The sequence below is a fragment of the Triplophysa dalaica genome, chromosome 1, assembly GCF_015846415.1.
Source record: "Triplophysa dalaica isolate WHDGS20190420 chromosome 1, ASM1584641v1, whole genome shotgun sequence".
Taxonomy (NCBI): domain Eukaryota; kingdom Metazoa; phylum Chordata; class Actinopteri; order Cypriniformes; family Nemacheilidae; genus Triplophysa; species Triplophysa dalaica.
The window spans coordinates 18858856-18886432 of NC_079542.1; the positions used below are offsets into that span (position 1 = coordinate 18858856).

The 27577-nt window shown below is 37.4% G+C and overlaps 3 protein-coding genes across 13 annotated transcripts in view; all 3 read left to right on the forward strand.

The window, feature by feature from the left end:
• The window catches only part of map2k5 (mitogen-activated protein kinase kinase 5), a 41866-nt gene extending 35441 nt beyond the window's left edge, over positions 1 to 6425 (forward strand). For both annotated transcript variants that reach the window (XM_056744784.1, XM_056744785.1), the window contains exon 22: positions 4489 to 6425. In XM_056744784.1, the coding sequence (XP_056600762.1) occupies positions 4489 to 4599 (111 nt within the window). In that variant the 3' untranslated portion in view covers positions 4600 to 6425. The remainder of the gene's footprint in view (positions 1 to 4488) is intronic.
• Positions 6426 to 10721: 4296 nt separating this feature from the next.
• On the forward strand, positions 10722 to 17044 carry skor1a (SKI family transcriptional corepressor 1a). Of its 8 annotated transcripts, none has more exons than XM_056756436.1 (9): positions 10722 to 10936; positions 11941 to 13647; positions 14378 to 14468; positions 14628 to 14720; positions 14838 to 14909; positions 15410 to 15484; positions 15578 to 15652; positions 15817 to 15882; positions 16247 to 16461. In XM_056756436.1, the coding sequence occupies exons 2-9, from the start codon at positions 11950 to 11952 to the stop codon at positions 16342 to 16344; spliced, it is 2268 nt and encodes a 755-aa protein (XP_056612414.1). In that variant the 5' UTR covers positions 10722 to 10936; positions 11941 to 11949; the 3' UTR covers positions 16345 to 16461. The 8 variants fall into 8 exon arrangements, with proteins under 8 accessions (XP_056612414.1, XP_056612419.1, XP_056612448.1 ...); XM_056756441.1 differs by having other exon boundaries at positions 16250 to 16461; XM_056756470.1 differs by having other exon boundaries at positions 15589 to 15652; positions 16247 to 16372.
• Positions 17045 to 18086: 1042 nt separating this feature from the next.
• The window catches only part of pias1a (protein inhibitor of activated STAT, 1a), a 35685-nt gene continuing 26194 nt past the window's right edge, over positions 18087 to 27577 (forward strand). Inside the window, exon 1 of one of the 3 annotated variants that reach the window (XM_056756491.1) lies at positions 18087 to 18163. In XM_056756491.1, the coding sequence (XP_056612469.1) occupies positions 18140 to 18163 (24 nt within the window). In that variant the 5' untranslated portion in view covers positions 18087 to 18139. The other 2 variants (XM_056756509.1, XM_056756501.1) reach the window with 2 other exon arrangements.

Genomic DNA, 27577 nt, shown 5'->3' on the forward strand with positions numbered 1-27577 from the left:
TGTATGAAATTAGATTTATATATAAACATTTATTCATTTTTATATTTTTCTTATTTAAATATACATGTGAAAAAATTGTCCGTAGGGTGTGAGTGCGTGAGTGAATGAGTGAGTGTGTGTGTGCCCTGCGATGGGTTGGCACTCCATCCAGGGTGTATCCTGCCTTGATGCCCGATGACTCCTGAGATAGGCACAGGCTCCCCGTGACCCGAGGTAGTTCGGATAAGCGGTAGAAAATGGAATGGAATGGAATATATACATGTATCTATACTATATTTACTCCCTCTTCGAACTGTTGCCATCTGGCTGGCGCTACAGAGCACTGACCACCAGAACAGACAGACACAAGAACAGTTTTTCCCCGAAGGCTATTTTCAGCCTGAACAATTAAAAGCTCTTACTACCCTCTGTCCATCATATTGCACGCTTGCACATAGCATCTGGAAACTGTACATTGTAAGAAACAATAGGTTAAACCTGTAAATAACACATCTGTGCACTCTTTTAAAAAATCATGTTGTTTTTATCTATAATTTTTCACTTTTTGTATATAGTGCGTTATTGTTTTTATTTAATTCTCTTTTTTTCATATCTTAATGTATATTTCCATTATGTGTACACTTTCTTCTGGAAGTCAAGTCAAATTCCTTGTGTGTATAAACTCACTTGGTGATAAAGCTCCTTCTAAGGTATGTGTATGTTTATAAAAGAATATGCACAGACATATATTATGTATACACACACTTTTATTCTGTCATGGAGGCTTTGGAGGACAAGACAATGCCATTTGATACAATAGAAGCAACTTTTAACGTAGTCATTTTTTTCAACTAGAGGTTAATGAATGCATGAAACAAGGTTTTAATGTCTGGTCAGTTAAATGGGTGTTGTTACTGATGCATTTCTTTTTGAATGGTCTTTTTCTGTGGCACAAACATATTAAAACTGCCTAGGAAAACGAATAAAAATGTGTTTGACATTGAAAAACCCTAACCGTCTGATGCTTACGATTTTCTCTGTATTGTTCAATTTTTGCATGTGAAACTTTGTGACCGAGGGCAGACAGTCACCAAGACTGTGTCTGGAAAAAGAGCCAGTATGCACAAAAGCTTATGGGTGTGATAAACTCAAGAGTTTGAAAAATGCTGTCCTCTCTTCTCTGTGTTTATGCCACTGGGAACAACTAAAATTCCCCTACTGTGTGGACTGCTGAAATCAGATGTTGTGTGTCTGCTCACAAGTTTGCACTCTGAGTCTTTAAAACTGTCAACACAGCAGCTGGGTTTTCTTTCAGCACCACGGACAGCGTAGTCCACAGAGATGTGACTGTTAATGTAGAGATGAACTGCGGATGTGATTGTTCAGACTGTTCATTGCTTTCCGTCCAGCAGTTGAACTAAAAGGCAAAAGAAATCCTATTTTTGTATTTTTACAATGTCTGATTACATGTGGGATACTTTAGTTTCTGACATGGAAAAAGTCCTAACCCAGAATAGCATGTCTCATGTCTAAATGTGAGTAAATATATGTGTAAAGCTTTTAGTTTTAGATCTAGTGCAGTGATTGACATCTTCTCCTCTGCTAAGAGTTCTGTCATTGTCACTCAGCCTTTTAGCACCTTTTCTCCTCTTCTGGCCTCTGCCACCCCCCTCCTGCTCCCTGTGGGCTGTCCAGGGGCTCAGCTGCAGAAGATATGAGCTTTAGCCTGGAACAAAAGCAGAAAGAGTCCTACCGACTCTGTGAATCTGTCACAATGCAACTATATCCACCCCCACGTCTCCTGATTGCATGGGCTGATGAGCTAAGGAGAGATTGCTTGCGTTCATGTGCTTTAAGACCCAGGGGAACGGCCCTTAAAAAGACACACTGTCCCGCTGAATGCCAGTGGCCCGTGCCAGGGGGACTCTGGTGAGAACAGGCTTTAAAAGCCCTCTGACACTGCTCTGATGACTTGTTTACACATTAGCACACTGAGGAGCTTCTCGAACTCCCCAGAGGGTAATCCTACCTTTTAGCTCTCTGACACTGTCTGTCTGCCATCCCTCCCTCTCATCCCCCTGAGATCTGGGGCTCTCCAAAGCTTCTGGACCCAAACACGTTAAAATTCTGTGATCATTTACTCTCCCTCTTGTGATTTCAAACCTGTATGACATTCTTCTGTAGAACACAAAAGAAGATATTTTGAAGAATGTTGGTCATCAAGCAACCGTGATACCCATTGACTTGCATTGGTTTTGTGTCCGTACAATAAAAGTCAAAGGGTGCGCTGTTGTTCAGTTACCAACATTCTTCAAAATATCTCGTATGATTTGGAGATCTGTCGGAGGTTTGGTAGATGTTCAGATTTCATAGTTGTTAGAAGTTAGCTGAAAGCAAACCTTCTATCAGACTCACTAAAGTGAATGTTGTATCAGTTTAGGGATAAGCAAAGTAGGTCTACCTCTACCCTGCAGCTCTTTAATCCACATAGATGGTCTGTTCCATGGTGACTGTTGAATTAAAAGATCAGCGGCTATGAAATCTTTACATTGTCCAAGAGCTCATATACATGGTTCCTGATCCGTCGGGAGCAGGTCATTAGTATGCAAATCTGTAAAGACCCAGTTATTACACTGACTTATTCACCTACTCGGCGTCTCTGGCACACGTTTTCTCTCGGCTTGAATATCGGCACGCACATACAATGACACGCATTCCACGGAGCTGTCGCTGCTCGCCAACACATTCTAATGAGGTGATGACCAACCACTTGTTATAATTGCTTTGGACTCCTTTTAATTTTCGAGCTTATTAATCATATGTAGGGTTATTTAAAAATGCATAAATTAATCTTAGATTAAAGGCCTTTAACAGACTCAAAACAATTAAACAGAGAGGTGAGATTTCCCCTGGGTTTGGCAGTTTTACTTTAATGGAGAATTCGGGTGATTATCACACTTTGATATGGGGCTGTGATTAATGTAGCCACACTTTTAAATGAGATTTTTCCATTTATTTATTTTTTTGTTCACGTGTTAAAGCGGGGAGACTGTAATGACCTAACTAACGGAGTATGTATACTGCCTCTCTCCACTCTGCAAGTGTGCTAAGCTTGCAGCAGGTGGGTTAATTAATGAAGGGCCCGTTTCTGGCATGCTCCGGCACACGCAAACATACATGGAACAGAGGGACTCACAGGTGGTGAGGTTTGTGCGCTTGTGATCCATCTCAGCACAGCCAAACAAGCAGGTAACCGTCTAAGCTCTGATTTATTTCAGGTCATGAGACACACAAACGAGAGCTAATTTGTTGAGTATCCACTTCATTGTTCAAGTTGAGATTTTTCTCTTAGCTAGGGGTAAGTTGTGTATTACACACACTGTCCCCTTTCTCAATTTCCTATTCTATGTCAGATCAAAAAAAGACTGGGATCACACCGTCACCCAAGCAGGCTGGCTCAACACGCAGAGGCCAGTTCATCTGCAGAGCTGCATATTAGAGCATTGGGTTTGGTGGTAGAGCTGGCACAGAGTGTTCGGCTGCCCGGGCGATGTGTGATTGATGAGATGGGTGCATGGTTGAGCTGCCCCTCAGGTTTACCCTCTCCAACACTCCTGCACTGAGAGTGATTAACCTCACTGTGGCACAGGCAGAACACACCATTATGAGGACAGAAGGATAGATGGCATTGAGTTGTCCTCATTGAGACACTGAAGGAAGGATGCGGAATATAGAGACCGGCATTGCGGTGGTAGTGAGATGGCGGCAGTTGTGTCATATGTTTAAGTTTAGGATTTGGTAAAGGAGTTGTCATTTTCACATTAGCAGTATTCTCTGGGATTCTAAGTTGAATGTTTTATTACCAAGTTATTAGTATTTGAGAAGCTTTGTAGCAGAGAAATTAAAGCTGATATGCTTTTCTACTCGACTCAACTTACCCTAGAGAGCACAGTTAAGACAACGAGTTGAACCCGTGATTTACAATCCACATTCGATGACAACTTTATTCACTCCCTAGTGACATTTTGAGTTTTTATTTTTAAATAAAGTACCTGTCAATTTGTCTCTTTTCCCATTTAATGGAATAGCTCACCCAAAAATGAAAATTCTGTCATCATTTCCTCAAGCTTTTTCATTTCAAACATGCATGACTCTGTTTCTTCTGCAGAATACAAAAGAAGCTATTTTGAACACTGTTGTTAACAGGCACCCATTCACTTGCATTGGTTTTGAGTCCATACAATAGAGGTGAATGGGTTGCGGCGTATAGTTTGGTAACTAACATTCTTCGAAATATCTTCATTTGTGTGCTGCAGAAGAAAGATATCATACAGGTTTGAAATGACAATAGGGGGGAGTAAATGATGACAGGAATTTTCCTTTTTTTGTGTATTCAAGCAACAAATCTCTATAACAAAATTATATTTCTGTATGAGAGAAACCACAACAAAGAAAAATCAATTGCTATGTATCCATCTCATTCTGTACTTTTCTCTTATCCTACTTCAGGACCATCCCTTTATTATGCAATATGATGATGGCAACACAGAGGTTGTGTCCATGTGGGTGTGTCGCAGCCTAGAGGACCGGAGAGCACAGCAATCACAGAGGCTTATGTGAAGAACGGTGGCAAAATTGCATCTTCCACTCAACTGGCAGACGCATCAGCAGAGCTTACAGAACCTTATGGAGAACCCCACAACCTAACCTTCACTTGCAATGATGCATGGAGTGAGAACTGCTTAAGTGGTCTTATTTAGATTAGGCTAGCATTTTGACAGGAGGATTTTCATCATGGTTGGTGAATATTGGATTGCCTAAACCCAAATCTTTAACTTCGTACTTCAACAATGGATTTCTTTTCACTTCTTGTGCCGATTCCAATGTAAATGTTTTACCATAAGATCCTCACAGGGGGGCTGTTGCTTGCTCAACTCAAATTCAGTTCCCATGGATTTGAATCTGAGTAAAAATAATGAGAGACTGTCGCTGTACTTGAAGCAACAATCTGGTTTTGCCAAAACATTACGGCCGCGTCATAAATCATCTTGTGTTCTGTAAAACTGTTCGGTTTTAAAATATATGAGATTGTGTCAAGCATTGCTCCATTGCAACTGTTGTTTTTAAAGCTGCTTTTTACTGAGTTTCACAAATGGACTGCCAGGACTGGCAATACCCCATTATAGTTAGAAAAATGTGATGATGTTTTATTATGATAGAAGGCAGTGAATAGCAGCTTGTGTGGAGGCGTGATGCAATGAGACTTCAGATATTCCAGTAGTGGCATTCTGTAATACTGTACGAAAGCCCAATGGGTTTTGTTCTTGGTTAATGTGGGTCCAAATCTAGAGGTTTATGAAGAATTATAATTTGTAGGATGCATTTAATTGATTTTATTTGTTTCTGCCTTAATTCTTGTGCCCTGTGTAAGGAACATTTTGGAGTACAACCTAGTACTTCGAGTCAAGTAATTCATTTTCCATTATCTGTTTTACTTCACATATATCTGAACTTACCTTCGGTTGGTTTGTAACAGCTTTGTAACAGCTTTGTGAACTGCAGACGTGCTGCTGAGTTATCTTGCTAAGACCTTAGCACTGTGCTAAAATAGCACAAATTCCTCCACACAGAAAGTAATAGCACAGCAGTGCTCAAAACGGCACTGGTTTTATGAAGATATTACAGTTAGTTAGTGCCTCCACCAACAGCCATAAGCCATTAGGTCAGAAACTAGGCTTCACTTTAAAGAAGATCCCAATCAATAAGTGAGAAAACTCAAATGTATTGTAGCAGTTCTAAATTAAACTCACTTGTTTAAAGACTGGGTCAGCTTAAAGTGAATCAGCACACCTACTCTGTCACATTTTCCATGCATCGCAGGAAAGAGGATTGTCATACATCAGCTTTTACACTGACATCTGTTGGAAAATAAACACGAGCCATCACATCTGTCTTCTCTTCTTATACTAGAGGAGTCATTTTAATGTTTAATCAGTATTACTTCATGGATTGTGTTTTGATGAAAGTGACAGATATTAAATGTTTTTCCTCAGTGCCTGTACCTTTGAGAAAAATAAATACCGTACAATTGAACAAGAATACTGTCAGAGGTAATTTTATATTAGAGCAAATGTGTATAGTGCTAAATGACATTTACACTCTTATTCTTTAGAAAGTGTAATTGTCACATACCAAAGCCAAATGCATTATTTTGTTTGTTTTTTACCTGTTATAAGTTATATTATTTGTTAGTTTTCTTTGCACTGTCTCTGTTTGAATTCTTAAAAATCATAATCTGGCCAAATCACTTTTCAGGTGTAGGCCAACTATCAAAGTATGTCTGAGATCTCTGAGAAACAAAACAATTGTGTGAATTCCTAAATCAGTTGAGGAAAGGTTTCAACATCAGGTGATTGTGTGAATAAACTTTTCAAATATTGTTTTAATTGTCTGCAGTTTGTACATTTTTCCTGTTGTACAGGATGATATAACTAGATTTTTTATTTTTTGGGCTTTTCTCTTGTGCACATTTTGACATAATAATGTAATATTTCTGTGATATCCATTGTTATGTTCCATAACAGTAATGGTGATGCTTTGTCGAAATCTTTTTGAAAATACCATATCATTCTCTCTAAATCATGATTTAAGTTTATTTCCTCTAAAGAAGCTCCATTTAAAAAAATAACGCTTTAAAGTCCAGACTGTATATTTATTTTGTGTCACACACTTCATTAACACTGGTGTGTTTTGACACATCACCCGCTGTGTTCCTTACATTGTTTATAAGATAAATAATTTAGTATTAGGCTATATCATAATTATACCCATATCATCTTCACAGAATATAGTCTTTAGCATCGTCTTATCTCCTATATGATAAGCATTAGTTCACACAAGTGTGTTTAAATGCTGGTATTTGATTACACATAATTCATTAGTGGTCATGGGTTTTCCTAGTGTTGGGGTCCTTATACAGGATGAGTGTGGTGGGAATCTGATACAGAGGTCGGAGTCACTCTCCTCCCCGCATGAGTGCATATTGAACCGGATCACTGTTAGTGTTCGCTTACACATCCCGCCCTTGATGTTTACAATAACTTGTGATGTACCGTTATGATGATCAATATAAAAAGCATAAGAAATGTGAAGACAAAAATTATATTTCAAATTGCGAAGCTCAGTCTAGGATAGGCCTATACACACAATCGCCAAAAATGTCTTATTTGTCTTAAATCTTATTTTCTAAAATCTATCATATTCATTGAAGCAAACTGCGCCGAATACAATTATTTATTGTACAAGTTATTGAACAACTTTTAATCAATAAAAATATTGTATTTAGGTGTGACAGATTGATGCTCCGTTTCTTTCAAACAAATATAAAATAATACTATTTATCATTCTCTACTAACCCTTATGAAAACTGGCCATGTTCTCACTACAGTAATCATCGTTTAACCATGATTTAACCATGAACCAAATGGCAAAAAAACATGGTTAATGTTTCCTTATGATTTTGCCTAAGATAACAGATGGGGACAACATTATCGGAACTAATAACTCCCTTTTAGATTGGCAAACCCCACATATGACCCACATATGCCTTTTAGGGTTAAATGGCATTAGAAGAGCTCAAGACGCTCAGTATTCCTCCTGCTGTATGTGCCGTGAGCCCCATATAGTGCTGCTGTAATGCAACCTTTCTCATGCAGTCCGCTTTGATTAGCGCGGGGGCCGGACGAGCACTGAATGGCCTGTTCACAGCCATTACCAAGATTCCTTTATCAATGTCTAGTAATTAAAATGTCACCACTTAATTTTCAGGCCACGGAGAACCTCTTGTAGCAATCTTTTCCTAATAAAAACAGTAATCGAAACGCTATTTTCACTCGAAACAAAAAGGTTGCGGCAGGCGACTCAGGGGTGTCAAGGCGACAGAGATCAATATGAGAGAAGCTGATTGATCTCGCGCTAAAGTGAAATTTATTGGGGTCGTGGTTTTATACTGCGCGGATATAGCGGTGAGTGTAGAACACTGGTTCTCAGTTGATGCGTTTATTAAACCTCTCTTGCTGAATTAGTCTGCCTTTGATTTATGTGCCAATCTTCTCAATGACCTCCAGGACAAGATCTCTTATTTTTCTAGCGTCCACCGGTTTGAAATTGAAATGTTTCCATCTTTGTTCTTACCGGAGCTTACCTGAATACTCCGAGCCTCTTGAGAAACAAATAGGCCTATACACTTACCGCTATTGCAAACATTCAAAGTGAAGTCATTGTTGTGTAAAATCACATCGAAATTGTATCACAGTAAATTTATGCATTATTCTTTTTTAAATCTTCACGTTTTTTTATGCACAATTATTTTGGTAAATAATGTTGGAAAGTGGGCGTCTTTTTTATTAAAGCAATAATGACGTCATTGTTTAATAATAGCACATTTGCTAACATATAAAGTGTTTATTTCCATACTCAAAAGTGTTCATGCAAGCAGAAGTATTGAATATACATTTTTCGAGTTGTTATATTTCCGATGAGGTTATATTTAATATCAAAACAAATGACTGTTTGTACCACTCCTCACACCAACACCGCAGGGTCTCGTTTGCTACAGCAAATAAAAGTACTAAAACGAATATTTTTTGATTATTTTTATACTAATTATACAAAGTGATTATATACAGGACACTGTTTAATTACGAAATATTTTCCCAGTTCTTTCTTTGATATTTGACAACTGGCCTATATAATGTTTCCTTAATTAATTTACTCATGCTCGTGTAATGTAATAGCTTGTATATAAATGAGCCAATAATGGCATATGTCGTCCTGAAACACAATATTTATCGTATTGATTCAACCGTTATGTAAAAACAGGCATTGATTATTTAATAACATGTCAAAGAGTTACTAAGCACATTTAACTCAAAGTAATATGGTTGGTCTGCTAAAAGTAATATGTCTCAACGTTATTACTATTATGTTTTATTTTGTTTCAAAGATTGTTATTATAAGGAGGTGTCAATCTGCACAAATACAGAAAAATACATTTTATTCGAGATATTAAATTCAACGGTCTGACTAAATGCTGGCTGGGTGACTTGTTTAAAGATGGGTGTTGTGTAGCTCTACCTGCTCGGGGGAGGATCCGGTAGTCTTGTAGTAGGACATGTGAGCCCCGTCTTCTCTCCATAAACGCTAACAATGCAGCATCGAGTCTGATCTCTAAATAATTAACAAGAAAGGAATAATTACAGAATAAAATTGTAATTATTGTTGGGCCAGAACGAAGCTTCTTGGTTGTGAAAGGAGACACGACCAGGCAGATCTGGTTAAAGTTTCCCTTTCCATAAATAATGAATAAGGTTTAGCCGGTGGCCCCTCGGTCATAGGGCATAATAAATAAAGCGTCGCTTGACAGATTTTTTTCGCATTTGTTTTTAACTTTGCAACCCATCGAAAAGCAACGAACTGCCCTTCTACTTTTAAAATTCACCTAAAACTCTCTTATGTAATTTGAAATGTAAGCAGAATTTATTTGTTGGAAAACCACATCTATTCTCATGTTTATTCAATGTATATTGTGAATGTTAATCGTTTCGATTTTTATATAGGCCTATATTGTTTCATAATGTTTTAGGCGGCAGGTAATATAGCCTATTAATAAATTTGAGACACTCTCCAAACCTTTATTTCTCAAATAAACAACTATATATAAATTACACACAAGAAGCACAACTTAACACAGTGGGACATTTGACCATTGAACCATTTTACCATCTTTACCAGTCTCAGAAGTAACTTATGGGACCACCGACGAACACGTCATCGAAACATTTCTGGAAAGAAATGTCCTTGGTTATTCTTCGTGGACAGCACAACTTCGTCTGGCCTCATATTAATATCTTTACGTCAAGACTTAGTGGGGTTAACTGAAGGGCATTGATCAGGGTTTAAATAGTTAATACGGCCATATAGGGTTGCACCACTTACCTCAGCTCATTGCTCTGATATATCACTGTTTGTACACACTAGCCGCTCTCACTGCTGGTGTGTTTAACAAATGTGTATCATTCACCGTGAGACATGTGACGTAAAAGGCGCTGACCGTCAGACTTTAATAGCAGTTTAGACTGCATGGCCTAAAGACCTATGGCCTCGAGCAAATGATTCTTGAAAATTCATAATGTTGTATTGTATGATATATCCGACGTGTCACTTAAATATGAACATCATTAAATTGTAAAATTCGTAAGAAACGTATTGGTCTTAGAGAAACAAAAACAGGTGTGGATATTATCATTCTGAGTAAAATAAGAAAGCGTAATAATTTAACGTTGTTCATTGTTCTTTATGCTTCTATTACCGCCCTAATAGTTCATGCGCAACCGCCAGTAAGCAAAAACGATTAAATGGCACTTAGCGTCCTGCTTTTGTCATCAGCAAAGTGTACATCTTTTGGCATCCTTTGTTCCTATCTATCTATCTATCTATCTATCTATCTATCTATCTATCTATCTATCTATCTATCTATCTATCTATCTATCTATCTATCTATCTATCTAAGCTCAATTTGATTTGGCACTTTGGCAGGGATCTTTGTTTCGTAATTGTGTCAGCAAACGGTTAATACCAGAATCGGATTTGATCTCAGTGGGTGTGACTTTCATTATTTTGGCGTCCCCTCTTTTGAAGTAGATCGCGTACAACCTATTAAGAAGAGGCACGAGCTTCGGGACTGCCATGTGGTCACTCCGTGTGCGCTCCCATCACCACGCAAGAGAGCTGAGTGGGATGGAAAGCCTAAAGCTGTTTTAAGAGGGAGGAGAGACTATTTCTAAACTCGAAGTCCTCCACGCACACTGTAGACGAGTCGCGGACGTTTTTATCCTTCCTTCAGGCCTGTTTATCTAACGGAAAGACTTACTCGTCTGATCTCTTAACTTGATAAAAGGTATGTTTGTTTTCATATTTACAATTTGATAAGATTAAAAGTGATGTATTTTCTTGAAAAACTATTTTAGATTAGCTAAATTATTTTAGCCACCATTAGGAGGTTTAGAATATGGAAAAAAGATTTGCCTTTGTTTTAAAGCATACCGTTCCTTGACCAATTACCGCACCTAGTAATTTACGGGCAGCTAATATAATATAAAGTGGTAAATACAAAGAATATTTAAACATTTAAAAAAATGAATTTAGGAAGTAATTTGAGGTAACCACATCTAAGGGAATAAGATTCTCTCGCAAAGCTCCTTTCGCAATGTCTTCTTAATTATAAATGATAAGACTTTTATTAACAGATCGAACAGCACATGCTATGTAATTACACAGAAAGCGGCTTAGTGCTTATTTTCCTTGTTGCTAAGCTCATTGGCGTAGCTAAAAGATGCTCCCCTTCTGCCCCTTTTGCGTATTAGAGCGATAAGAGGCCTTTAAGTAATCGCTCCGGATTCTGAGCCGATTTGGAGACATTAAGCAATGATGCAGGTTCTTAGGTCCAAAAGTGGGTTCTACTGATCGGTTAGATTAGAGAAGTGAGTTTTTTAACATGAATATTTGAGTGAATAATAATTTCGGGCTTCTAATTTGATACGTATAAATATGACGTATTATTTAAATTATTAACAGGACTGTAATCTGTAATGTAATTCAAAACGTGACAATAACATTTTCGTCTTGCTAAATATTTTCAATAGCAAAAAATGTTATTTAGGATGAAAAATTACTTTAAAAATAGTGGTCGAAACCAACATTACATGGTAAAAGTAGGTAGACATTTAAAATAGCCTACAAATTATCAGCTGTATTTTTTTAGCTAAATGCTAATAGGCTAATTATTATTTTGTTTTTGTTGTGTCTTAATATATCCTCATAGGAAAATCTATCATAATTCCCATCTTCGTGATAATTTATGAATTTTAATATCATTTCTCATTTCTCATTTGTCCTCGACAGACTTCAGGAATGGAGTCGATACCCAGTCAGCTGTCTGCGGGACGAGATGCCAGTTCTTCCCCTAACTCAAAGCAAGAACTGCAGCCTTATTCCGGCACCAGCTCGCTGAAACCAAATCAAGTGAGTGAGATTGGGCTGTATGGAGTGCCCATCGTCTCTTTGGTCATAGACGGTCAGGAGAGACTGTGTCTAGCGCAAATTTCCAACACTTTACTGAAGAACTACAGCTACAATGAAATCCACAACAGACGCGTGGCTCTTGGAGTTACATGCGTGCAGTGCACACCTGTGCAGCTGGAGATCCTGAGACGCGCGGGAGCCATGCCCATCTCCTCGCGCCGCTGTGGCATGATCACCAAGCGCGAGGCCGAGCGCCTCTGCAAATCTTTCCTCGGAGCTCACAATCCTCCCAAATTACCCGAGAATTTCGCATTTGACGTTTCACACGAGTGCGCTTGGGGAAGCAGAGGAAGCTTCATTCCGGCGAGGTACAACAGCTCAAGGGCGAAATGCATCAAGTGCACTTATTGCAATATGTATTTTTCGCCCAACAAATTCATCTTTCATTCTCACCGCACACCTGAATCCAAATACACGCAACCAGACGCCGCTAATTTTAATTCGTGGCGACGCCACCTGAAACTGACCGATAAAAGCTTGTCTGACGACATTTGTCACGCGTGGGAGGACGTAAAGGCCATGTTCAACGGTGGGAGCCGAAAACGGGCAATGCCAGGGAGTGGGTCGGATATGTCATCTCCACTAAAACCGCAGGCCTCCGGCAACATCACGCAGACCAGGTCCCCTGATGTTCCCCACAAAACTTTGCGCTGTGATGATGGCCGTGGCAGCCTCAGCTTAACCAACACTGTGCGTAACTACCCGGTCATCCCTGTGCCCAGTAAGGGTTTTGGCATGCTGCAGAAGATCCCACCTCCTATTTTCCCGCATCCGTATAGTTTTCCAGCATTTGGACTGTGTCAAAAGAAAGACGATGGAGTAAGTGACCAAAATAAGACCAACGTACCCGGTGTGTTTTGGACCGGTGGGAAGGACGGTCTTTATCCATCGTTTCCTATGTTTTGGCCCACCACGGGTAGCCTGCCACTGTCATCATATCAACCAAAACCACACACAGACCTCGTAGTTGGGCGACAAACAGAAACAGACATGTCAGAGAGTGAGAGAGGGGGAAACACGCCCAGAGACAGTCTGTTCGACAGCGAGCGTTGCTCTAGCTCGCAGTCACTCAGAAACGATGAAGATAAATCTGGGGACGAGGCAAGGTCAACCGAGGGACAACCGACCACCCCTAGAAAGATCAGCTATATTTCTGCTTTCAGACCAGTGGTTAAAGACGCAGAGAGTATAGCCAAGCTCTACGGGAACAGGGAGGCGTACAGCGGCGCACATAGTGGCCACTTGTCGCCTGACTTCGTGAGTGAGAGCTCTAGCTACAGATCTGCCTCTCCGTGTGTGGACAGTGGGGAAGAGCCAGACGTCGACGTCGAATCCCACAGACTGCCGGAGGACGAGGAGTCTATACAACTTTCCGTGGATGATCGGCAGAGTCCCGTGGGGGAAATCGCTTTGGGCAGTCACAGACACACACCACAGTCAGATGACGACCATTTCCTTTTCAGTGAAAATTCTGATCAGAAGCAGAACAAGCAGGTGACAAAGAAAAACGATGTCACTGTTTATGACGTGAGTATGAAACTCACACAATTAAATTTAATGTAACCAAAATAATTAAATAATTCTGAATTAAAAAAGGCCTACGTGTTCGATCCCTCTAAGCAACAAAATGGCACTTGCTCAAATAGCATCCACTGTCATCTGTATTCCCTTTAAATATAGAGCATTATGATTATTTTGAGCACTGAGGATCTTTTTATTCATTTGAGCAAACTAAACATACAAACTGAATAAAGGCAGCCATTACTCTGATAGCACTTGTCCGTCTATAGCAGTTATTTAGCTCTAATAGCGAGTAATTTAGCTTAATTGTGAGGTTCAGAGTTTCTATTTCTGAACAGTTTGCAATTTAGGTTGTTATGGATATAGGTCGTTTAAATTCCATGTTTATTAATGTACACTGATCTAAATAAAAGGACGCAGCAGCGCGTAATTGTGCTAAATTAAACGTTTAGAACGAATAGTGAGGTCTGATTCTGCCCGCGGGTTATAAATGCATTGGTGAAAGGGCTCCCCTGTGGTTACTGCCCCCGTTTGACTGAAAATGATTCCCATTGTAAGTCCATCTGATCAAATTGACCCTTTTAATATGAGCAATTTGTCTTGATGTAGCCAAACACTCTCAGATCATTATAGGACTAATAACAATATGTTGTCTGTCGCGTGATCAAGGAATGAAAGAACAAAATGATGCATAATTGGGGTTGTATTTATTTTTAATGGTTGGTTATTTTTGCAGGTGTACACACATGAAAAGGAGATGTCGTCTCTTCAGAACACACTTCCCTGTTCTACTATTAAACTTTCACGCAGCGCAGATGAATCAAACGGTTAGAAATTGAATTCACGCATTTAAATATAAATCAATTGTTATGTAATGAGATTGATTTCCTGATTTTAATAACTTACACTTTAAGAGTGTGTTGTTTTAACGTTGAGTTAAACGCTTTTAATTGTTAGCCTGATAACAAGATCATTTTTCTTTTTAGGCTCACACACGTCACACAACAATCTTACTGAAGACGAATGTGAACCGCAAAAATCACGTCCGGTCGAAATTAGCGTTAATAAACACAACCCAAGTAAGTAGCCTGTCTAAAATGTGTGTTTATTAATATCTTGTGATTTTTTTTATTTGTTGCAAAGGCCTAAATATCTGTATGATATTAATTGTATATTCCTTCCCAATGTTATTGCAGACGACGCCGCGCTGAGAAGTACGGACAACAGGTTTCGTTTTTTCGAGAAAGACATTGAGAATATGGCAAAAGGTAGGCTACAAGAGAAGCAATGCCTATATTTTTATAGTTAGTTTAAGTTGTAAACTACATAAGATTGCTTTACGAATTATTAAAATACTTTTTGGACAAGACGTTAAGACACATCTTTTAAAACTCACATTGTTTTAATTTATCACCTTTTTAATAGGCCTACATACACTGTGCATATAAACCGTGCAATATCTACACAATTATGTATTACTGAGAATTGTCCTTGAACTGCAGACGATCTACATCGCTCGTTCACAAACCCCTCAGGCATCTGTCCTAATTATTTTGCAATATCATGCTTGAAAACACGGGGCCCGTGTGTTTTGCCTTAGTAACATACAGAGAGTACAGAGAGTAAAAATACATGACACGTCTCTTAATATTTAAAATACTTGGGATAATTTCCTTCAGAAGACAGTAGCTTGCTCAAAAACTATTGAGCTATGTGTGTTAATTAAAATCGCAGTAATATGATAAATTATTTGATATCTGTTTCACAGAGGAACTCCAAAAGCAGCTCTTGGAGCAAGTGGAGCTAAGAAAAAAACTGGAACGGGAATTTCAAAGTTTGAAAGGTATTTAAGACATTTTTATGGTGGTAAAAAAGCCAAAGTAATTATTATTTAAATCCTTGAATATTTTATTTTAATATATGTTGACTCTAACAGATAATTTTCAGGATCAAATGAAGAGGGAGCTGTCTTATCGAGAGGAGATGGTCCAGCAGCTGCAGATTGTAAGAGGTAGTGTATATGCATATCTTGCAAAAGTTAAAGAAAAGGGAAAACGAAAAGGTGACACTTGCATATTAAGTTAAACTGATTTATAAGATAAACTGGTCACGGGTAATAGAAAACATTCAAAGTTTCTTCCCCAACTGATTTATTATTATTTATTTTTTATGTAGACACATTGTGCAACGAGTTGGATCAGGAGAGAAAGGCTCGTTATGCAATTCAGCAGAAGCTTAAAGGTAATTTATAATGTATCATCAAAATAATACATACATTATTATCTATAAAAGTGAGACAAAATGTAATAACTTATTTTATATAGTTTAAGAAATATATTGCTCTGTGTAGGCTACAAAAAATATGCAAGTGCTACTTTTTCAGTTGCTTACTGTTATCAAATATACAATATGAGAACAAGTAATGAAATGTAAACCTTTCTCATGTTTATGCATAAGAGATATGAAATAGATTATCATGTATTATACATTACCGAGTGACATTTGATTTAACCTATTGTGATTCAGTAAAATAATATATAGATTTACCCATATATATTTACCCCTCGCTTTGTAAATCATGGCACTAAATTGAACTTTTTCCTAGAAGCTCACGACGCTCTTCACCATTTCTCCTGCAAAATGCTCACTCCACGACACTGCACGGGGGCCTGCACCTTCAAGCCACCCCTCTTACCACCTTAACTTACAGCTGCATCCCAGGGAGGCACTACACTACAGTAAAAACTGTACAACTTCCCTCAAGGAATTCTGCATTACCACTCTGTGTGGGAGGTGTTCTCAATGTATGTACACTAAAACCTAAGGATTTCTGAACTGCAAACCCTCCAAAGCATTTACTGGCATTGTGTGCTCTGCTTTGAACATTGCAGAGTGGATGTAAACGTCTAGGAGGACATCAAGACCATTTACGGGATGACAACAAATGTTCAAATAATTATGTTATTTATGTAAATAGGTTGGTTTTTTAATATCAGTACAAATACATGATATGTGGCAATGTGCAATGAATTGTAAAATGTGAAATTTCATAAACTGAAATTGTTGATTATTCTTATTATTTATGTATTTGTGTTTTACATTAATTCCTTTATTCTCTAAATGTGCTATTCCAAATCAATTCTGTAACAAAATCTAAAGCACTTTATGTAAGCAACATCTCAGACCTACCTATCCAAATTTAATCAACCCAGACATCTATTTAATAATAGTTGTTTAACAATAACAAGTTAAGATTAGCACTTATTTCTTATTCTCCAAAAAACAAATACTGAATACAGAAAAGAATGTTGTTATTCCACATGAAAGTGCTCAAATTAAATGTTATAAGACTTCTGGAGTGTTTTTTTTATCTCTTGCCTCGTTCTTGAATAAAAGTATCGACTTAAATGAAAATTATTTCTTTTTTATTAATATTCTTAAGCTGATTAATCATGTTTTCTTTTTTATATAAAAAATAATAATTGTAAAATCAATTTTAGGCAAAAAAATAAATAAATGCAAAGGTCTTACCTGAAATGTTACTGGTCAATGAGAAACCATTAGACAGAGTACTGTATGTACCCCAAGAAAAATAAAAACTACAGCAATTTAAAGGAAACATGGCTGTTTCATTTTCATTACACATCTCATACGTTTACAATATCTAGACTTATCTAAAAAGATAAACATACATTTTTTGCTTGCAAGAACTGTACTTTACAAACGTTCTAGACCAGTTTTTACCAAAGCTGTGTTTTTGCTGAATACAACACCTCCATCTAGTGGTAAAACCTCGATGCTGCACATTGTCGGTCGCCCAACTTCAGCGTCGGTGCATAATACACATTTAACGTCTTCTCTCTGTAAATGCATGTTACGTTCGTCAATGAATACGTAACATTGCTACGTAATGTGTGTCTTTAACGTGTTTCAAACGCCACCCCATAACGGCTGATGGTGTCTATATTAATGAATTAACACTTTACAAGGATAGTTACATTATCTAATTTACGAACTTTGGTTTCGAGAGCTTTTGCCTACTGCACATCTTAAGGACATTCCAGTGTTTGTAAGAAACCGGTTTCAATTTAATCGCGAAACAGCCATGTAAAAAGATCTCTGTACAGGACTAGGACAGCACATGACATGTGAATCACATTTAGACACTCAGCAAAATATGATCCCCGGCATTGCGAACATCCGTCTGTTGTAACGTCATTTTCAAATAAAGATGTACACTATTGACTAACGCCCGTTCTTATTGCATATCTACATATGTCCTAGTAAACAATTGCCTTTGCAAACATACGATTGTTGCATTCACAAATCCTGTTTAGTTTGAGGACGAGTCGGATATTGCATTTCTATCAGGAGTTTTATTTTATCAACACCCCGGCGCGGTATGTTGCTATTTGAAAAACTAGCGGTTAGCTGGCAAGGAGTTGCGCGTGCAGACCACGTGACCCGTTTACGTCACGCCTGCGCTAGCAGTCACAAGATGGCGGAGAGTGCGGAACTGAAGGTAAAACGCTGCGCTCGATTTCCAGTTGGATAGTGAACAGGGATATCGTTTTGTGCCGTTTGAAGTACGCGCACTTCTTGTCTGCTGTATCACTAGAGCTTCGTAATGTATTTAAACGCAGTTTTTGTAGCTAAAGTTGCACAGGAAGTGATTTTGCAGTGGCGCGCTTGTAGAAAGCTTTCAGCGTGTTATTGTTGATGTAGAGGGAGCTGTCTGTCCACCGCTCTCCTCAGGGGAATTACTAACTTTATCACTTTTTTTCCCCAAATACGACAGATCCAGACCATTTGTTGAAGAACGAACTTGCACTATGGCTTATTTATTAATGTAACATCTGTTGTTGTAAGACCGTATATGAACATTTTGATGATTATGTGATGCGGTCGCTTGTACTTGTAGATTGCTAGAAAGCTCCATCGCTTTACGAGCAGTGCGCGAGCGCTTTTGACATGCTGTCAATCAAGCTCGGGTAAGCGGGTTAGCAGACTTGCTTACATTTAGCCAATAATTGTCTTTATCAGCAGTCAGTTTCAGTTAATTGTTGACTTAAAGACCGACTATGTTAGACCGTGTTACATGGCAGAACCGGTGTGTCCATTGCACATGGATATCATTCTATCTGTATGGGGAAGGAATACGCTTGGCTTTATTGTAAAGCTATCGTAAACTATTATCACATTATTTGCATGTGTAGTTAATTTGAAGTCGATGAGTCAATGTTAAGCTTAGGATGTATAAATGACAGGTGATAATGTTTCGCGTTTGTGTTTCTTGAACCTGTTAGCTGAACTGTGTGAGAAAAGAGATATCTCTCTATTACATCAAATGATCGAGGAGCTTTGTGTTAGTTTTATTTATTTTCTTCCTGACGTTTTTTATTAACCAGTCGTGGTCTCTCATGTTTGTTAATTGCTTTGACGATTGTCTCTGGAAACTGAAAGTTACTGTCACGTGATAGAGTAAAAGCAAGTTCACACACAGCATGCAATTCGATCTTGTAAGTATTTTATATGTATGTGTTTGTCAATTCATGTGCTTTCAGTAACATATGTAATGGCATATTTTTCTTTTACATTCAGTCTTTCCTTGCTTTGCCTCTTGTTTCCTTGTTGTGTAATTCTTGATATCTGTCATTGATACTTTTTTTTAGCTAAACATGTCTTAAAAGATCTTTTTACATTTAAACATAAATAGTTAATAAATAGGTAATCGTTCACTAAAAAGTACACAAAATGTTGTGGTTTTAATAACAGATTGCAGACTGGCTTGAAGGTGTGGGAAGAGTAGATGGAGGGAGACTTTTGGTTACTTAATGCCGAATTGATCTGCTGAGCTATAATATGGACTGATGTTATTTGTCTCCAGAATGCTATCTAGGTCTCAGGATGTCAACACTTCTGTTGTGTTAAAAAAACATAGCAGGGACATTTAGATTGTTATATGCACATCACCATTACATCTAAGTGGTATATTTAGTGTGAATGTGGGTTTAGTTTACTTAAACGTTAAGATCTTTGCAGAATTTGTCTTTTAGAAAAATACGTTTTATTTCTGGGTTTATTCACTGGCTGCTGGTCTGAACTATATGTATCCAACAATTTGATAAAAGATGTAACAATTAACTGAGCTTGCAAGGTGATTCCCATACTGATATAATGATACAGATTATTCATGATTTAATTTAACAAAATGAGTTGAGACAAATTAGAAATGAACAAGCACCCTTTTATTATTTCTCAAATGCTGCACATTTCTTTGTAAAATACAAATATATTTGAAGTCAAATAATAACAAAACGAAACTACAATTTTAAAACTAATTCCAAATCAAATATAAAATGAATATTAAAGTCTCTTTAATATAAACAAACTAACACTTTGTCTGGGGTTTTCTAGCATTTTTTTTTTACATTTAAGACATATCAGCATATCCATGTTAACCAAGTTTGCAGTCAACACAGAGGCCCCTACTGTACAAAGCATGTATTCATTATACATCTCAACCGACTTGAATCGTTCCATATTATAATCGATTTTCAACTGACTCATGGTGGATCGTTACATCCCTAGTAGTAATAATCGGAGCATAGACGTTATTTAGATATATTTGAACACATTAAATGCCCAGAAAGAAAATCTGATTGAGGGATTTGGCTGTAGAATTCCTCAGGTAAATACTCTTTTATGTTGTCAATCAGCTAAAGTTGTACTTTTAATGAAAAGGAACAGTTGGCCAATTTCAAGATTCTAACTGGGGGGAAAATCAAAAGCATTCTAGCATGCACATTCTAACAATGAAAGCAAAAGACGCTAAGGTTAGGTTGCACCAACCAGGATTAGGCTTAAATCTAGATTAAATCAAGGTTTATTAAATAATTCTGTTGCACCACACTGTAAACCTTGTTTAAAAACAATCAGGTTTATATTTAAGATATCATTTGATCCAGGTTTTAATTTTACAGTAAATCTAGATTCACTTTAATTCTGTTGCTGCATTATTTTAAACTGTGATCTATCTCTCAATTAGGGAATAACTTTAAACTTGCTACTGAGGAGGTTTAAATAATAAAAAAACACATATCTTTAATAAGATATGTGTTAAATTGATGAGAAACAGACACATGAGCGTTTTATCATACTTCAGTGATGTGTTTATTGTAAATAAAAGTGTAAATAAGTAAAACGCCTCAGCACGAGTCGGGGCACTGCGGTTTGAAAAACTGGGTGGTCGGCTGTGAAGCGTCAAGTTCAAGATGCCCCACTTTCTTATCCAGTATATACAAGCACAACGTCTGTGATTAAACAGAAAAGACAGACATCCTGAGGAGAGTAGTTATTTTAGGGGCAACAGAGACACCGGTATTGTGGGTGGCCTGTCTACATTGTGGTCCGGTCCCGAATATACCCGAACAGCCCCAGAACTGAGGACGAACCCCGGAAACACAATCGCACACATTATATTTGTAAACTGTGATGGCCCTCAAGGCTTGTGAAATGTGTTTATAGATGATCAGCCTGATCAACAAATTATCCAGAGAGAGGTTTTAAACAGCAAAATTAAATTTATTTTACATGCACTAGCTGTTTATTTTTCACATGAGAGTGCTACACTGTTGCTGTTTAGTTACACCGGCAAATCCATCATGGCGGTCTAAATGAATCGCATATGACTATTTAGACACAGGTTAAACTTTTAAACCACGATGTGTTAATGTCTGTTTAAAATTAAGTGGTGCCACGCAATTTGAATAAAATAAAACTAATATCAACAAAACCAAGATTAGCTATAAACTCTGTTTACTTTTATCCTTGTTGGTTTAATCCACCCTAAATACGATATGGAAGGCAATGCTTTTCTGACAAACAGGAAACCTTTTTCAATGCTTAATTCTCACAGGAACAATACAATTTTTTTTATTCACGTCCAATGCTATTTTATACAATAGTCATAGTGGTTAGATAAAAGTTGTTGTTACCCAAGTTGTTTTGGAGACCATGCTTATTTTTTCTGGAAAACCTGTGTCCCATTCCCTACCTGCAGGAACTAACAGTTGTGTAAATCCAGATGTTTTTGGTAGTATTACTCATTGTGTTTTAGTTATTGTTGTACGTCATCACAGAGAGGAATTTAGTTTGAGTGCCCACACATTCCTGGTTTCATTATTTAAGCCATTAAGAAAGTCTCTCCGACATTCACATACAGACATGCACATTCCCTCTCTCAGGCTGTAGGCAGATATCTCTGGCCACACATATAGCCTCCATCAACACAGAGGTGATTAAACTGGGGGATTGTGGTTGTGTGTGTGTTATATCTCCCTTCAACAGATGTTCTCTTACCTGGCACTAGCTCCTATATTAATTTCCCGTGGGATTAGCTCACACTGCAAAGTCTCACTCTCAAGACAGTACTGAATAATGTATATAATATCTTGACCTATATACTATGTCTTTAATTTAAATAATATCTTTAGTGTATATAATAATATCTTGCTGATCTGAGGTCATTTGCTTGTAATGTGCTTATAAATGTGTATAGTCAGCTCTGCGCTCATTTGGGTACTCTGTTTGGATAAGGACTAATGTGTTAATCATGTATTAAACCCTCCTGTCTCTTCTCGGTGTACTTCACATATGACATCATTATAAATTAACGAGGCTCTGATTGAAGCCACAGTGAGCGTCACGTGGTCATCAGATTAGATTTTAAGTTTTTGCAGTCATAAGACAGTGATTCATACCCAGACTCAACGAAAACACATCAGCAGCAGGGAAGCTGTCATATTTGTTAATAAAGTGCGTAACTGGATCTAAATCAAAACCTAATGGGCTGTCTACATTGGCACGCATTGCCAAAAGGGCTAAATGTTTGTCTGATTTAGGTTTTGCATTGATACACAGTCACTGTCTGTGGATTATTTTCCGAATCACTCGCACAAAGTTCAGTTTCAGCCAAGATGTTGCCAAAGAAGGCAACTATGCATCAAGGTTTTGGGACAGGAATATAGTGTGTCTAATCGGTTTAGTCTTGAAGTGCACTCTCATTGCACCCTGCAGTTGTATTTACCATTTACCATTTTTTTTGTGTTACCGTATATAATGGTTTTCAAATTGATTTTGACAAATAGAATTGAAAAATGCTGCATCTGTTAACACAGTCAAGCACATTGATGTCATTTCTTTTCCAGGAAGTAAAACTAAATAAAAGAAGTGTGTGTTGGTTTCTAGTTTGCTCATGCTTTGGATTCATGCTGTGCTCTCGGTTCTGTGCTGAGTTCTTAATTGTGTCTCCTGCAGAAAGTTCTCTGTAGTCTGGCTGTGTCCAGGCAATAGACCACGAAATGATGGGATCCCTTAAGATCTCAGTGACCCTCCTGGAAGAAAAGATTTTGTTTAAGATTGCTCTCTGTGGTGTTGGCTGTTGTAGATGTTGTTTTACAGCACGAAAGTGAAGGTGTTGCACACTAATGCACATAAAAGAAAGGAATTTTGGTATTTGTCGAGTTTACTTGATTTAAACAAGTTAATTTAACTTTTTCATGTTTAGCCATCTATATTAATCCATTCAAGTTTGGACTACATGAATCATTTGTGTTGTAATTGTAAAAACTGGCAGACGGTTTCCTTTTCCCAGCATGCTTTGCGTTAGACTTCAATTGGAGAGAATGTTTATTAATTTTGTGTTGTTTTATGTCTTTTCCAGTTAAGAGAAAGACTTATGTATAAGTAATTAATGTTCATTTATCTTTGAGATTTAGAAGAGTTTGCAATATTTAACTTTTGTGGTTAACATTGTTCAGAATAGTGGTGCCTTCACTTAGTAGTGGGAAGTTACATTTTTAAATTTGAATGTTGGTTAAACAGTCTTATTACACGGCTTGTTGGAATTCTTGATTTAGATTGGCCAGTTGCAAAATTTGCAGGTTCGTTATTCCCAGATAACAACTGCTCAAAACTAATTACACACGGTAACCCGGATGCAGCAAATCATTTTGACAGGTTGTTTAACAAATTCAAAAGTTTGTGACACTTGAACGTTGTTTCTTGCCTTAAAACCAAACCTTTTTCCTTGCGGAAGCTCTGCATTCGGTAAAAATTTGCTTATAAAATATTTCACATTTCATGTCCAGTTTTAGTGTGTAAGCTGCCGGTTGTTATCGAGGAATAACTGGTTCCTGATATGGAACCCCACACTGGCTTACTTCTGCAATAACAACCGGTTGCCTGTACATCAACCCTTACTCAAAGGAGGCATGAATTAAAATCACAATTTTTCCCGAGCTTATGTTATATAAGAGGGAATCATATTCACGCAAACATCATGTTAGTGTTAGAACTGAATACGCCCTTGTTACTGAGATTGCATCTGTTATTGACACCAGGCCCGGCGAATGCCAGGTTCTGGAATGCACCTATCTATGACGACATTGATAGGTTGAAAACCGCCTCCACAGAAAAATATCAATGACTACTTCTCTAGTCCTGCCCTGGTTCGCGCATGACAATTCTGAAGTAACACAGGTGGCATGGAACCAGATAGAGCGAGCAAGCAATAAACAAACATGCCGTTAAAGATAGCTAAATATTGTGCCACCCCTGGTTATGAAAGAATACAGTCGCTGCATAACCTTCCTTCAGATTCCGACATTAGTAATGCGGGGTTAAAGTCTATTTATAAAGACGTTCCAGCTCATGTGGGAATAACATGGAGCGTTTGTTCGTTTCATTTCTCCGAGGATTCCTTCGTGAACTAGGCAGAGATCGACACTGGATTTGTGGAATGACTAAATTGAAAATGACTTTGTATTAATTGAGGAGGTTGTATGTGATCTTAAGCTTGTGCGAATCGGCATCTCTATGATTTGGCGGGCTCATATATCATTTTTCTAGGTTTTATCCACTGTAAGCCAATAATGGAGGCTGTTTTTGAAGTGTTTTAGAATTATTTCGGGTGCTTGAGACCATTAATCTAATATCTTCTTGAAAAAGAAAATTTTATGTCACATTAAGTAAATACATTTAAGTTAAGAACTTTAAATTAAACTTTGCAGTATTAATCGTGTTTGTTTTACAAAATTTGGCAAATTGAACACAGATATACAGGATTATGATGAGTAAACATAATTTTATTCTATGCAACTGGGTTAGGGTTATATGCATTTCATGTTAAACCAACAGATTTAAAAATGTAGTCAAGACTACTAAAATAATTAAGTACATACACCAAGATAACAACAAATTTCAAACCACTTTGTTGGGAAAATGTTATTTAATTTTGTGGAAATGTTTTCTAAATTTAATTAAGTTTGTTCAACAACTTATTTTTTCGAGTGTACATTTATAGGTAGCAGTTTGTTGATTTTTATATTTTCGCTTGTTTTTAAACTTTTACATGCATTGTCCTATTAATTTATAAAAATATAAATGTAAACTGAATACTTCAGGAGCACAGTATGATATGTCAGCTTACATTGATAGTATTGTTTTTTTGGCCAACAGCAGTGCAGGTTGCCAATCTATACATTTAGGCTATGCTTTGAAATTTTTTTTAAGTGCATTCTATGTAAAAAAAAATTCTACACAATTTTGTGTAAATCTAATTCGCCAATTCAGATTTGTCGATCAGTATTCATACTGAAATGATATTTTTAAGATAATGGATTATGGTTGTTGCAACAAAAGTTTATATTTGCATGATGGCTTTCCAGAATTGAAGTATAAGAACAATGGCCATAAATAGTATGTTTTTGACACTAAATGCATAATAATTCTGTCCATAACCAATCAAACGCTTAGCCTGCAATGTAAACCATTGCCCGATTGTACTGTAACATTATGCTATGGACTGTCTGTTTTGTAAATATTTATTTACCAGGCATGTAGGTTTATGAGAAATGTTTCAATGATCTGTGAATGTTAGTGCTTTCCTGAGAGCTTCATTGATTTAGCGGACACACACTGTTATTAGCAGTGTTTGTGTAGTGTGTGTGTGTTTGTTGACTGTTGTGAGTCTCTTCTGGGGATTTTGCTATTTACAGCTTTATTTTTTTATGCCTTTAGAATATATCATGTAGTTATAGTATGATTTTATAGATGTGTGTGCGCTCCATTGGAACTGTGTTGGTGAAACACAAAGCACTGAGGTATGTGTGTTGATCTTCCGCCAGTGAGTTAGAGGGCTGGAGTAGTGGGGGATGGGGCAGAAGAGAGAAAGAGAGAGAGAGAGAGAGAGAGAGAGAGAGTTGGAGGGAAAGCTGGTACACCAATTGTATTTCTTGCTTAAAGGGATAGTTCACCCCAAAATTCTGTCATAATTTACTCACCTTCGAGTTGTTCCAAACTGGAGTTGTTTGAGTTGTTGTCTGTTTGGTTTAAATGCATTCTTCTTTCTCTGTGTTCATCCAAAACTATTTTTTTATTTAGATTTGGAACAACTTGAAGGTCAGTAAATGATAACAGAATTAAAAAATTTTGGATGAACTATCCCTTTATGAGAAAGACTATAGGAGTAAAGTTTGTGTATGTGAGGCCATTTAAATGTTTCTTGTTCCTCTGTCACAGCAGCAAACAGAACGGCTTGTGAAAAGATGAAGGGACACTGTGGTTTTCTGTCTTTTGTTAGTCTCACCTTCACCCTCTGAAATTACACTTCAGGAAAGATGATCATCATCAGCACATATGCACCTGAGACCCAAACACAGAATAACTGAACACATGTTTTACACCTGTGCCAGGAAAGTACCTCTCTGTTTCAGCATCTGTGTTTCACACTGATATTTTGCACTTATCTGTATGTGATGCAGTTTCTAGTTTAACTTTTTTTTTCTCTCTGTGACCTTGAAGAATGTTTAGCTGGATTCACACACCTATATAGTTAAAAAGTGTATAGTGAAGTTAAACACACACTATTTATTTTGTTTAACATGTTTATAATTTTGTTTATAAACCGTTTGTGAATAATGGAGGCTGTTTTGAAGTGTTTTGGTATTATTTCAGGTGCTGGGTGATATCCAAAAGTTACCGGGAGTCTCCCGGGAGTCTCCCGTCTTGGTGTTTTAAAAACTGCTATAGTATTACGCAGAGTTGTTCAGCCCCTGTTTTTTTTCACTTTTGATTTCTCCATATATAAAACAAATCAAGTAATGGTAAATATCAAAAGAATAATAGCAGTGGAGTATTATCCTCCCAAGATGGCGGCGCCACCGCAACATAGGGCGTGACGTCAGCCTCACATTCTCTTTAGAAAATAATTTCTTATCCGAAAAACTTTTCGAATCGTGACACAAAGTCTGTGATATGATCTGAACTGTATGTTTTGTGATCATGGCGTGTAGGAACTGAGTTTAAGGTTTGGCTAAAGCCAGTTGCTGGCTTTTTTGAAGCCTACTGCTTCGCATGCATGAAAGAAGGTGATCTTGGAATGTTGGGTGTGCGTTTTTTTATGTTGTGATACAGGTCTTAAAGTTCATTCATAATGGTCTTAAAAAGGTCTTAAAGTTTTCAATTTGACTTTGTGAAACCTGCAGAACTCCTGTATGATGCTACTTGAGAATGCAATTCACTTTTTGTAACTCTATTGTTAGCGAGCCTTCAACCACATAGTTTAGGCTACATGTATGCGCGGGTACCAAAACCTGGTAATGAGATAACGTTAACAATACTGTTTCTGTACCCACCCTTTTAACTCATTCCCCGCAAGCCTTTTAAAAAAAAAGTTGCCAGACTACGCAAGCTTTTTTTAACATTTTCACCCAACTTTAATGGCTCACAGTAAATTTTTTGTAAAGTATATATGGACAAACAATATGTCAAATGAAAGAACGGAGTCTCAGCTTTTAAACAAAAGACACCGTATTCTTCTATCTTCATTTGTTTGTTTTTTATCACTCTGTAGATGTGGGTAGGTTTCTTCAAA